The 13593-nt window shown below is 55.2% G+C and overlaps 1 protein-coding gene across 1 annotated transcript in view; it reads right to left on the bottom strand.

The window, feature by feature from the left end:
• The window catches only part of Bcar1 (BCAR1 scaffold protein, Cas family member), a 33334-nt gene extending 26299 nt beyond the window's left edge, over positions 1 to 7035 (bottom strand). The window contains 1 exon segment of the mRNA XM_048355112.1: positions 6870 to 7035. Within this exon segment, the coding sequence (XP_048211069.1) occupies positions 6870 to 6881 (12 nt within the window). The 5' untranslated portion in view covers positions 6882 to 7035.
• Positions 7036 to 13593: the final 6558 nt, after the last annotated feature.

The raw sequence follows: 13593 nt of genomic DNA, 5'->3' as shown, positions 1-13593 counted from the left end.
GAGGCTGCAATCTGAGGATCAAGGTTCCAAGCCAGCCTGGGCAGAAAAAGCCCAACAGGACTCTTATCTTCAATTAATCACTCAAAAACAGGAAGTGTAACTGTGGCTCAAAGTGGTAGAGGGCTAGCCTTGAGCAAAAGAGCTTAGGGACAGCACCCAGGCCTTGAGTTCAAACCCAAGACAATTAAAAAAAAAAAGCCAGTTCAAACCCTACCACCCACAAAAAACAAAACAAAACAAAACAAAAAAACCACCAGTCTCATCCAATTACATTTATGTTTCATGATGTGTAAAAACATGATATGTAGCTATTAGTACAGACAGACATGGGCTACCAGTGCCTGGCTTTTAAGGTTAAGTTTGTGGGGCTGGGAATGTAGCTTAGCAGCAGAGTGCTTGCCTAGTATTCATGATGCCCTGGGTTTGGTTCCCCAGCACCACATAAACAGAAAAAGCCAGAAGTGGCGCTGTGACTCAAGTGATAGAGTGCTAGCCTTGAGCAAAAAGAAGCCAGGGGCAGTGCTCCGGCCCTGAGACCCATGCCCCAGTACTGGCACAAAACAAAACAAAACAAAAAAATTTGTATGACTTCTTATCAAAGGCTTTCTGAAATATTTTTTTCTTCCCGTGCATTATATAGCTCTCAATCTCTTGATGATTCAATACTATCTGTATCTTCCACTTCAAATCCTTCTTGGAATTTGGCAAGGATTAAATAACAAATCAGAATTTGGGAAAAGCCCTGCTAACCTCTAATACTCCCTAGGAAAGAGATTAAGCACTTGTGCTGGTCTTTCCTGTCTGAGTAGGCAAGCTGGTGTACTGAGGTCCCCAACCTGTCCCTTTTTGTCTTGGAGAGAGAGAGGCAGGCAATGCCCCAGTAAACAATGAACAAGAGTGAGACAAAGAACCAGTGGGGTTTGGCTAGGATGCAAAGAAAGCAAGCAGCTGTGACAAAGCCACAGCAGGCACCAAGGCTGGGCGGTGGGGATGCAGGGACAAGCCTTGAGGGCAGGGTGACAAAGCCACATGGAGGCTCCAGGCTCAAGGTGGAGAGGTAGAGACTAGCCTTGAGGGCAGGGTGTCAAAACCACACCAAGGCCTGGAAGTAGAGATGTGGACCAGAGCCTAGAGGCAGGAGAGGGGCACAGCTGCCCACTGGGCATACCACCTCAGCCCCAGCTGGGAAGTGTGAGTTCTGAAGTGCCACCCCCACCCCACACCCCCAGCCCTCCCCCCTTCCCCCCCACACCCCCCTACCCGCCGTGCTCACCAACACAACCCTGAGCTTTCTCCCTGAAGGGACCATGACTGGCCTGGTATCAGGCCAGACTGCTACAGGTCATGCCCAAGGACCAGCCTAGACCACCCTGGGGGGGTTACCGCCCCCTGCCTTGCTCTACTCCTGGCCTGCCTGGGTCTCCAACTGGCTTGGGATACAAGGATGTATGGAGTGGCAGCTGACAGCCCTACAAGACTTAAGTGAAGGAGGTGAGGGGGAGCCTCTGGCCGTGGGCTCACACCTGTAACCCTAGCTACTACAGAGGCTGAGATCTGAAGATGGAGGTTAGAAACCAGCCTAGACTCTTTGTTTGGTTTTTGTTTTTGTTGCCAGTCCTGGGGCTTGAACTCAGGGCCGAGAACGGTCCCTGGCTTCTTTTTGCTCAAGGCTAGCACCCTGCCACTTGAGCCACAGCACCACTTCTGGCTTTTTCTATAAATGTGATGCTGAGGAATCGAACCCAGGGCTTCATGTATAGGAGGCAAGCACTTTACTAGGCCATATTACCAGCCCCCCAGCCTAGACTCTTATCTCCAATTAACCATTACAAAACCTGGAAGTGGAGCTGAGGTTCAAATGGTACAGCACAAGCTATGTGCAAAAAAGCTCAGGGAGGGCTGGGAATATGGCCTAGTGGTAGAGAGCTTGCCTCATATACATGAAGCCCTGTGTTCCCCAGGACTGCATATACAGAAAATGACCAGAAGTGGTGCTATGGCTCAAGTGGCAGGGAGCTAGCCTTGAGCAAAAAGAAGCCAGGGACAGTGCTCAGGCCCTGAGTCTGAGCCCCAGGACTGGCCAAAAAAAAAAAAAAAAAAAAAAAGCTCAGGGAGGGCCTGGGAATGTAGCTTAGTGGTAGAGTCCTTGCCTAACATGTATGAAGCCTTGTGTTCGATTCCTCAGTACCACATAAACAGAAAAAGCCGGAAGTGGTGCTGTGGCTCAAGTGGTAGAGTGCCAGCCTTGAGCAAAAGAAGGTCAGGGGCAGTGCTCAGGTCCTGAGTTCAAGCCCTTAGAGAGAGAGAGAGAGAGAGAGAGAGGCGCATGCACAAATAAATAAATAAATAAAAGAGAGGGAGGGGTCTCAGTCTGTTGCCAGGGCAGGGAATGGGACTGGGCCATCCCATTCCTAAGGCCTTGGTGAGAAGCACAAACACTAACCATGAAGCAAAAGCCACTGGAGGGAGGTGGGGCAAGCCTGGGAGAACTGAGGCCTCTCCTTGTCTTGTGCAGAAATCAGGATAGGGTTCTTGGCCCCCAGCACCCCAAGAAAAGGTGAAAAGGTGACAATCTCACATCAGCGGTCCTAGTGGCCGGCCTCTTCCTAACAGCTTCCTGTGCTCCTCACCAAGGTCTCCCCAAACTCCAGGCCCAGAAGACAGATGAGGAAGCTGAGGTGCATCAGGGTCCTGCAACCCACTCAAGGCACACAGCCAGCACTGCTCTGCAGCTCTTGCTCCTGGCCTGCCAGACTCTGCCCATGCAGGCTGCACACCCTCAGCGGGTGGCCAGGGGCACACTGGGAGGAGAGCAGAGCAGTGTGAGGAGCCAGGGGAAGAAGAGCCCTGCTCTGAACAAGTCTGCAGTCTCACAGGAGACCTGACAGCAGCCATATGACCTCTCTCCGTGCTGGTCCTGGGGTTTGAATTCAGCCTGAGTACTGTCTTTTTTTTGGTGGGGGAGGGGTCGGTCACAAGGCTTGAACTCAGGGCCTGCACACTGTCCCTGAGCTATTTTGCTCAAGGCTAGCGCTCTACCACGTTGACACTTTGAACCTCAGGTCCACTTCCAGCTTTATGGCGGTTAGTTGGAGATAAGAGTCTCATGGACTTTCCTGCCTGGGCTGGTTCTGAACTGCCTCAGATCTCAGCCTCCTGAGTAGCTAGGATGACAGGCCTGAGCCACCAGTGCCTGGCTGCATCCTGGAGTTCGAAGTCAGGGCCTGGCATCTGTCCCCGAGCTTCTATGCTCTCTGTTAGCATTCTATACCACTCGAGCTACAGCCCTACCTATAACTTTGTTCTCTGGTTAATTGGAGATAAGAATCTCACAGACTTTCAGTTCCTAGCCGGTTTCAAACCAAGATCCTCAGATCTCAGCCTCCTGATTAGCTAGGATTACTGCTCCCGGCTATATTCCTTGCTTATTTATTTACTCACTTTTAATGTATTTTGGTGGCACTGAGGTTGGAACTTGGTCTTGACCAAGTGCTTGCTAGGTGTGGCTCACCCCCAGCCCTAACCCTGCCTTTAAGGGCACAGCCATGGATGGGTGGAGGCACCCCAGGGCCAGTGCTGTCTGGGTGAGCAAGAGTAAAGAAGGCAGAGGGAGGCAGAGCCAAGGTCCTGTGGCAGGACAGAGTAAGGCTTTGGGGAGGGAGCTGAGGACTTTGGACTTGGCCACTTTCCCCACCCTATCCTCTGTGCCCTTTCTGTGAGGCCCCAGCTGTCTTGGCCAGCTCTGAGCCTCAGGACAGCCCCCTGTGGCTCCTTGGCCAGCTCACCACCCACAGTACCAGCTGGCCCAAAGCCAGGCACAGAGCGGACACCAGGTCCACTGGTCAAGGTTCAATCAGGTGCACACGCAGTTCGCTGATCACCACTGGCTACTGCTGGGGTTGGTCAAGGCTAGACTGACCTGGGCAGTCTGGCTGGCACTGGTCTGGGCAAGCTGCCTGGTCTCTCTGAGCCCAAGATGCCTGTCTCACAGAGACATAAACTAAGTTACACATAAATGAAGCCCTTGGTTGGATCCCTAGCACTAGAAGTAAGGGGAGCTTACACTAGGTCCTGCTTGGAAAACCACAAGCAGAGAGTCAAAGTCTTAGCAGCATAGGCCAATAGGCTGCAGCCCTCGCAATTAGAGAGACCAACCAAGATGATGGTCACTTTATGGCTTTGGATTCAGCCAGGCCTGGTTCCACCCCGTCTCACCTCTCAGGGACCATATGACTGTGGCCAGACACAGGTCCTCATTGAGCCTGGGAGGCCCTGCCCATGCCCAGCACAGGAGACATGCTCCACGGAGACTGACAAGTACACTTCCTCAAAGGACCCACCCCTCAGTAAAGGAGCACAGCAGGGGCTGGAGGGGGCACGCCCACCTCCCAGTCAGGAAACAAGAGGTAAAAACAACAGAGGAAAGCTGGGAGCTGGCCTCTGGCCTGACACTGCAGGGCAGCCACTCTTGCCACTGTTAAACACGGTCCCATGCCAGCGCTGACTAGGATCTGAAGTGAGTGACAACCATTTTCAAGTGTGAAATGCCAGCTGGAAGAGAAGAGAACAGATCAGCTCTGAACAACTATCTCTAGGAGCAAGGCAGGACAATCTAGAGTTGTGCTCTAGTAGTTGTTCTCTAGCAATGCCTGAGCACTGCTCTTAGTGCTCAGAAGAAGGATAACTGAACAGAAAGCTAGGGACACCATGGTGCCTTCTGTCCTATCTCTGGGCCCAGGGAGTCCCACCCAGCTCAACCTGGCTCATCCCAACCTCCTCTCTTCCATCTCCTTCTGAAGCATCTTGTAATTTCTGTGGGTCTAAGTGCCTGCGTCAGCTCCATCCAGGAAAAGCCTCCCCAAATGAATGGGTATGCTTAAAACCCAACCGGGTTCCCCAGCTCCACAGGGCAAACACCACGCTGGTTCCAAGAACAAGGATAGACAAAGCAGCTCAACCTGGAAGCTCCCAACGAACCTCTCCAGCACATGAAAGCAATTTTCTGTTCCAGAAATGAACTTCGCCTCCTGGCCCACCCTGAGATACTACCCAGGGTCTCAGGAGAAAGCCAGGTGATCGGATAGCCCAGCCACCCCCTGCAGAATGTCTGAAGGTTGTGGCTACAAGCTGAAGCTGGCCATGGGGAAGGCAGACTAGACCCTCCTACCCTCTCTAATTACAGAGGGGGCCAAGCGAGTGTCACAGAGCCGAGGACAGCTGCCCAAGGGATCTCTATGTCACCTCAGACTCCACATCCAGAGTGCTGCACTTACTGAGCAAGCAAACCAAACCAAACACAGACCTCCCAAATAAAGACCTCTTCAGGCTCTGATGTGGTCAGAGTGGCATTCTGTTTACAACCGCCCTAGAGACCCCGGCCTTCTAGCAGGTTTAGGGGGTCCATCTTACCCCTCTGACGGGTGTCAGAAGGGGCAGGGCTGGTTGGTGCCCTGAGGCTTTGGGGCCAGAGAAAATCCAATCGAAACCTTTGTAGAAAAGCAGAGCATAAGAGAAGGGAGGCTTGGCAGGCATTTTCTGTCTTTTCTTTCTAGAGATGAGGCAATTACGCTCTGAACCAGAACAGATGGGGGTTGGGGGCTTACATCCACACAGCCTGGAAGCCCTAATTTTTTCATCTGTAACTCTGCATTACCGCTTCTGTAGGCGGGCAGGAGTGAGGATCTTTAATTCTATAATAACAATGCTTTGCACTTACACAGCAGCTCTCCTCCAGGAATCTACATACACACACTACGGTAGTTAATTAAGAGGCCACTTGCCCTGCCCTGCCTGTTTTACTGAATGGAGGGAGACACTCAGGTGAGGAGCACCTCCAGAACTGAGGCCAGGCTGGGCAGGGCTCTGGCTTGGCTGCCCTTCTTGTCAGAGGGAAAAGCCCTTGACTCAGCAGAGAAACAATGGCTAGAGGCTAAGCTGCAGATGGTGGGTGGCTCTTCCGGCAGGACTCAGTGCCCGTAACCTTCCACCTCAGTCTGTCCATCTGTAAAGCTGGCTGACCACCTCAGGTAGTCAGGATCCCTGGCCAGCAGGAAGGAAGTGAGACCCGGAAGCCCCGGGCTGTCAGGCCTAAGTATGGAGAGCCATGGGGCTGGCAACTGCTCAAGCCTGCTAGCTGGGCTAGGAATGAAGGGGTGTCAGCCCCCACCGATCGGATAACGGGGGGGGGGGACTGCTGGGTATAGGGGCCCTGAGGGGGTTCAGTAAGGGAGAAAAACTTCCCAGAAAGTGTGGGGATCGGTTGGGGGAGGGGGTGGCAAGGGCACAGTTCCAACAGGTCCACGCCGTCCTGAGGGAGGGGTGTCTCCGGGGACAGGACTCATCCTGTCCCCCCGGCCTGGCCACCCCGCCGGGGACCCGGGAGCACCGCAGGGCGGCTACCGGCCGGCCTTTCCGAGGGCACAGCCTCGACCTCCCAAGGCTGGAGCTGGAGCTGGGCTCCCGGGGAGCGGCAGGGTCCTCGTCCTACTAGGCCTGAATCCCAGGGGGGTGGGGCGGGGGGTGGCAGGGGGCTCCCCGAATACCCAGGACACCCACAAAGACCCGTGGCGACCCGGCCGTCCCGGGGAGGCCCCCCCTCCTCGTCCGCCCCGGCCCGAGCCGGGTCTCCGGGAGGAGGATGGCAGGGCGAGGGCCGGCGAGGCCGGCTGGAGGGAGCCGCCCCCAACCTGCTCCTCACCCCAGGGAGAACGCCCGGGGCGCGAACCCCAGCCCGGCAGCGCCCACGGGCTCGGGCCTGCGGCGGGCGGCGCGGGGTCGCAGGCCGGCCCGCGGAGGGAGCGCGGGGCCGGGGGGCCGGGGGAACGGGGGGCGGGGGGGCCCGCGGGGTCCCGGGCGGCGGCGGTACTCACCGGCACCGACATCTTGGCGGCCGCTCCCGAGGCCCGGAGGGCGGCTGAGAGGACGAGGGGCCCAGGCGTCGCGAGCCGCGGCTCGGGTCGACCCGCGCCGCTCACGGGGCCGCGGCGGCGCGGGGTCCCGGCGTCCGGGCGGCGGCGTCCAGGCGGCAGCGGCGGCGGCGGCGGCGGCGGCGGCGGCGGCGGCCCGCGGCGCTGTACGCGCTCCCGTGCGCGCTCCCGGCGGCCGGACCGGCCGGCCGCTCCTCCGCGCCGCGCATGCGCCGCGCGCGCCGCCCCTCCCTCTCGCGGCCGCTCCGCCGCGGGCCGCGTTAAAGGCGAGGACCCCGGAGGACCCTCGCATTTTTCTGTCGGCCCAATGCGGCGAGGAGCTGCTGGGCCCCCACACCTTGACCGTGCGCCTCCAGGGCCTCGTCGGGACACACCGTGACCAGATCCCCTGCGCTCCGCCCAGCCGGCTCTGGAAGCCAGGACCCCACCCCCACCTCCCCCCCACCCCCACCCGGCAGGTCCCCCGCGGCGGCCGGGCGCCGCCGGCCTCCCAGCTCCCCGGGACCGGGCTCCGGGACCACCTCCGTCCCCCCGATGTGCAGAGGGAGCCTGCCCGGGAGGGGGCGGGGGGAAGGTCCTCGGTGCCCGGCCGCCCCCGGGGGGCATTTTAGGAGTCCCCTGACAGGGAGACCGGTCCTGGGATCTTATCTCGGGTCTCCTCGCAGCCTTTTCTACCCCCGGGCTGGCTTCCAGCCGTGCCCCTCAGAGCTCAGCCGCCTGAGCCACCCGCCCCTTCCCTTCCCCCGGTGTCCCCAGCTGCCCCACACCTGACGTGGGGTGGAACACCACCATCCGTCCGAGCGCACGCGTGGAGCGCTCGCGAGTGTCCACCCAGGGGGCCCAGGACCCTCCCTGTGGGCCCAGCTGCTCCAGGGGCTCATGGACTTGTGGAATGGCCCAAGGTGACTAGAGGAAGAGGGGCCAGGTAGGCTGACCCCCCCAGAGGCTGGGGCAGGCCCCAGGCCCCGTGGTCAGCTTATCCTTTGGCGTTTGTCCCTAGTCCTCCAGAGCCGCATCAGGCCTATCTTCTCCCATCCCAGGGGGGCTTGAGAAGGGTCTGGCCGGTGGCCTGGTCCCGGCACTGACAGCGGGTCCCTTTCCACAGGGCCGCCCCCTCTTACCTCTGGAGTGCAATTCCCACTTAGGGACCTTAGTGTCCTCAGCCTACTGCTCGGCTAGGTGTTGGAGAGGGCAGGCAAGGCCACAGGGACCAGAGGGGGGGGGACGGGGCTGACAGCTGCCACGTCCTCAAAGGGTGCTCTGTGTGTGTCTGGCACATGGCCCTACCCGTGCCTACCCGCCTGCATCCAGCTGGCACCCGGGGCTCCTCGGCGGAGAGCAGCAGCTCAGCCTGGCGCCTGGGCTCCCAGCCACATGCTGCCTGCTCTGCTGCCTCCCTGGTCTCCTCCTCCCTGCGGCCCCGGGCTCCGTCTTAGTCGTCTCCCTTCCTATGCTCCCTTGGCTGTTCTGTCTCATCGCCCACTTCTTGGTGTCCAGGCCAGCACAGAGTGAGGGGTGGGGAATAAAGGGAAATGGACTTAGGGGATGCGCGTGGCTGGGGTTGCACCCCCATGCTCAGAGCCATCTAGCCCTTGCCTCTAGCTGCACCCATAACTCATCCCTTCCTACAGAGAGGGGGAACCCTGGCAGACTGTTCCTTTGGAGTGAGGCAGGGATCTGCCCCTCAGGGGACCCAGTAGGATTCTCAGACATTATTACCTTATAACCCTAATGGTGATGGCTATCCCTCCTATTGGCCCTGGGGCGGTGGTGGGGAGGGGGGGTGGGAGGTATCCCAGGATGACTTCAGTTCTCAGGAGAGTGGCTTCTGAGAGCCTGATAACTGGTAGTTCAGACCAGAAGCAACAGCGAGGCTGTCCAGGAGGCGCCAGCTCTAGAGAGGGTCCTTGAGGGCTGGCTCGGGCCCTCCCACCCTTGGTCCCCCCACTCTGACGTCCCCCCCACTGAGGTAGGACTTGTTATTCCTGGCATGGAGAGAGAAAGGAATTTGGGCATGGCTCTTTGGCCTTGTAAATCTGAGCAGAGACTAGCTTCACAGCCAACTGTCTGGATCCCTCTGGCCCCCTGGCCTCGCCATGTCTAGGGGGACCAAGGGGTGGGAAGTGGCTGCTTTCCCTTTCCAAATCAGGTCACTGAGAACCTGTCTAGCCCAGGGGAATGTGGTGAATGAATGGAGGCTCTTTTCTTCCCCAGGTGCCAGGAAGCGATTTGGTTTTATTTTTGGTTGGTGATGGAGCTTGAACTCAGGACCCTGGGTGCTGTCTTGGAGCTCTTTTATTCAAGGCTAGCACTCTACCACTTATTTTATTGATTGATTGATTGATTGATTGATTGCCAGTCCTGGGGCTTGGACTCAGGGCCTGGGCACTGTCCCTGGCTTCTTTTTGCTCAAGGCTAGCACTCTACCACTTGAGCCACAGCGCCACTTCTGGCCGTTTTCTATATCTGTGGCGCTGGGAAATCGAACCCAGGGCTTCATGTATACGAGGCAAGTGCTCTTGCCTAGGCCATATTCCCAGCCCCAGAACTCTACCACTTTGAGCCATAATTCCACTTCTGGTTTTCTGGTGGTTAATTGGATGGACTTTCTTTCCCAGGCTGGCTTTGAACTGCGATCCTCAGATCTCAGCTTCCTGAGTAGCTGAGATTACAGGCATAAACCACTGCTTCTTGGCTAGACCAGATCGCCTTTAATTGTCATGGCTCCTTACTAGTGCCTAGCTAAGGATATATTTAGGGGTCACATTGAGCTGGCCACAGGGGGCTTAGGAGGTTCCAGTATTTCCCCTGAGGCTCCATTCAGAGTCAGCTTTTGCCCTGTGTTGCAGACCTGGGTGACAGCAGTCTAAGTAGTACAGGGAGAACAATGACCCTTACAACTCCTGCTTCACTGAACACCACACAGCCTGAGCTTTGACGACGTGGCTGTGTGGCCAGCGGGAGTCCACTGGCTCCGTGTAGGCTTCTCTGTCTCTGTCGTGGGAACAAGAGCAAACGCCGAGGCTTCACCAGACAGACTGGCACATGCATGGATGCTTTTGGCCCCCTAATTTTAGGAATTTATCCTACAAAATGCACTCACCAACTGGGTCCTGGCGGCTCATGCCTGTAATCCTAAATACTCAGGAGGCTGTGAATTGAGGATTGCAGTTTGAGGCCAGCCTAGGCAGATAAATCTGACAGACTCTGACCTCCAATTCACCAGCAAAAAGCTGGGAGTGGTTGAGTGCTGGGGGCTTACACGTGTAATCCTAGCTACTCAGGAAGCTGAGGTCTGAGGATCACAAGTCAAAGCCAGCTCAGGCAGGAAAGTCTGTGAGACTCTTATTTTTAATTAACCCGCCAAAAGCCAGAAGTGCAAGTGTGGCTCAAATGGTAGAGAGCTAGCCTTGAGTGAAAAGGCCAAGTGAGAGTGTGAGGCTCTGAGTTCAAACCCCAGGACCAGCACACATACACACAAAGCTGGAATGGAGATGTGACTCAAATAGTAGGGTACCAGCCTTGTGAAAATAAAATAAAAGAAACAAAACCATAATCATAAACAAACCAAATGTACTACTCAAAGGCCTTAAAGGCATTCACAGTTTTGTGGAAATGTCCCTGTAGCCCTACTCCCCCTAGCCAGAAAAGAGGGGCCTCCTCACTGGACAGCTGAGCCGAGGCAGACCCCAGACTCCCAGAGAACTGGCGACTGGCCTCCTCTGGCCACTGGCTTCACAGGTCTTTGAGGGTATTTGCAAACACCAGCAAGCAGAGCCCTTTCCAGAAGTGAGCGCCCATCCTCAGCGACTGTGACAAGCGGAATTTCACTCTTCAGTGGAAACAATCCCTAGGGCGCTGTGTTTCTGAGTCTAGAGACGAAGCCAACCAGCTGAATAGTATGCATTCTTTAAATTATTAAAGAGCCCGAAAGGGCGGCTGCCGCACTGGGGTCATCGGTGCGAGTCCCCAGAGCCACAGTTTCATGTTTTCAGGGTGGACAGATCACCAGGCACCTCCATCAGTGGCTCTGTGATGTTACCCAAAGCCAAAGGGTCTGGGAGTGCACTGGGAAAATCACATTTCTCCCGAGGAAGACGGATCTTGGGGGAAACAGGAAGGAACTCTGGTTGGAAGCCAAGATCGGCCCTTTGACAAGAACCCAGGCTGCCTATCACCTTTGGCCTCCAGCGACAAGGCAGAGCAGGGGGCTGGGCCTGGGCTCGGATCCTACCCTGTGAACTTCTGCATGGGCCTGGGTGCTGTCCCTGAGCTCTTTTGTTCAAGGCTAGGGCTCTACCACTCTGAGCCACAGTGCCACTTCCGGCTTCCTGGTGGGTAACTGGAGAGAAGAATCTCATGGTCTTTCCTGCCCAGGCTGTCTCTGAACCCTCAGATCTCAGCCCCCTGAGTAGCTAGGATTACAGGTGTGAGCCGCTGAGGCCTGGCTAACTAAGTCTGAGATTCTTATCTCCAATTAACTACCCAAAAGTGGGAAACCATGAACTAAGGCTCGAGTGCTAGAGCTCTAGCCTTGAGCAAAACAAACCCCACAAAACCTCAGGGACAGTCCCACACAACAAAATAGAACAAAACTGTATTGTCCAGCCTGACTCTAGGAAGGCTCACCTCCTCCCAGTTCAAGGCAGGTCTCACCCAAACACCAAACACGAGGCCTCCACTCAGAGTAGAGAAAGGGAGGGTGTGAGGACCCACCTCCAGAAGGGAACTAGTTAGGGCTTACTAATTCAAGGCTTAGAACATGTGCACTTTCACTCCCAATAGAACTCTACCAGCAGAAGTAATTTAGCTATAGCCAGGGATGCAGATAAACACCTAGACAAGGCAATTAAACATGGCACTATTCATAATAAAATGTGAGTAAATTATAAAGTAGGGCATTTAACCCTTAAAAAGAAAGTTGTGTCTTCATCATGAGTTTGAGACCAGCCTGAGCTGTGTAGCAAGACTCTGCCTCAAAAAAAAACAAGGGCTGGGGGTGTTGTTCCGTGGTAGCACACTTGCCAATCATGTGCAAGACCCCGGATTTGATTCTCAGCACTGTATACAAAATAAAAACAAACCAAATCGGCATGGAAGAGTGCATCTGATAGAATCTTCCAGAGATGGGAATGTTCTGTGTCTGCACGGTCTAGCACCCTGGCCACTATGACATGTGACTACTGAGCACTTAAAATCTTTGCCTAGTGCCTGAGGAGCTGCATGAATCCCACCCCTCCACCCCCGCTGCCCCTGCTCCCCAATCTCTCAGGATGGAACCCGGGGCCTTCCACATGCTAGGCATGCGTACTACCACTGAGTGATCTACATCCCAAGCCTTCTTTCCTTTTTTCTTTCTTCTTTTTTTTGTGTGCCTATACAGTCTTGAACTCAGGGCCTGAGCACTGTCCCTGGCTTCTTTTGCTCAAGGCTAGCTCTCTACCTCTTGAACCACAGCACCACTTCTGCCTTTTTGTTTGTTTATATGGTGCTGAGGAATCGAACCCAGGGCTTCATGCATACAAGGCATGCACTCTACCACTAGGCCATGTTCCCAGCCCCCCCCGAGCTTCTTTTGCTCAAGGCTAGCTCTCTACCATTTGAGCCACAGCACTACTTCTGGCTTTTTCTATGTATGTGGTGCTGAGGAATCGAACCCAGAGCTTCATGTATGCAAGGCAAGCACTCCACCACTAGGCCCTATCTCCATCCCAATCAGGTGTTTTTTTTTTGGTTTTTTTTCTCTTTTTTATTTTGTGGGGAAAATAGGCTAGGGATTAGAACCCAGGATCTCATGAATGCTAAGCATGCACTCTATCCCAAGGGTACACCTAGGCCCCTGCCTTCTAATAATCAGGATAGCAGGAAGAAAAGCATCAGAAGAAGGGAGGAAGGAGAAACAAAGCGCAGAGCAGGCCAAGCTCAGGCAGGGCCTGCACTGGGCCAGGCTGGCCTGGAGCTGGGACCGTCCACCCTTCAGGGCCGGTTTTGTTTGTCAGGTGGTTGGGTTCTGTCCAAACAGCATGACTACCTAGCCAACACACTGCACACTCAGTGTGTGTGTGCGGGGACACACACGTGCACATGGATCTTACCATCTGTCGCTAACAGTGTGGCCTCTTCAGCTGTGTTTGTTGGGACTTGGGTGGATTTTTGTTGCTTGAATTCCTTGCCTGCTTCCCAGGCCTGAATTCAGCTGCTTCTTTACGTTCCTGACAACTATACAGAGGTTTCCACGGAGTCCCTTGCTGTTCAAAGGCTTATAAAGGAGCGAGTTAGTCCCTGCAGGTGAGTCTCAGCAGATGTGGGCAGCAACTATGGCTGGCTTGCTCATTATGGTTTTGCTGGTGTGGCAGGAACTTAGGAATTTGAATTATTTGAAGTGGTGAAGATAAAGGAAGATGTAATTTTCCCAAATACATAGCTGGAGGCTTTATTTTTTTAAACAAAAACAGGTAGGGAGGCCATAGGTCATTAACAGTGATTTTCAAACATTTCTTTTCTGGGTTTTATGGAAGTGGTGCACCTATAATCCCAGCTACTTTGGAGGTTAAGGTAAGGGGCTAGTTTGAACACAGGAACCAGGGCCAACCTGGGCAACATAGATCTAATCTCTTGAAACAAAAGTAATACATTAGGGGCTGGGGATATGGCCTAGTGGTAGAGT

Source organism: Perognathus longimembris, chromosome 10, assembly GCF_023159225.1.
Source record: "Perognathus longimembris pacificus isolate PPM17 chromosome 10, ASM2315922v1, whole genome shotgun sequence".
In the NCBI taxonomy this organism is placed as follows: domain Eukaryota; kingdom Metazoa; phylum Chordata; class Mammalia; order Rodentia; family Heteromyidae; genus Perognathus; species Perognathus longimembris.
This window is presented reverse-complemented; position numbering and strand designations above follow the sequence as displayed.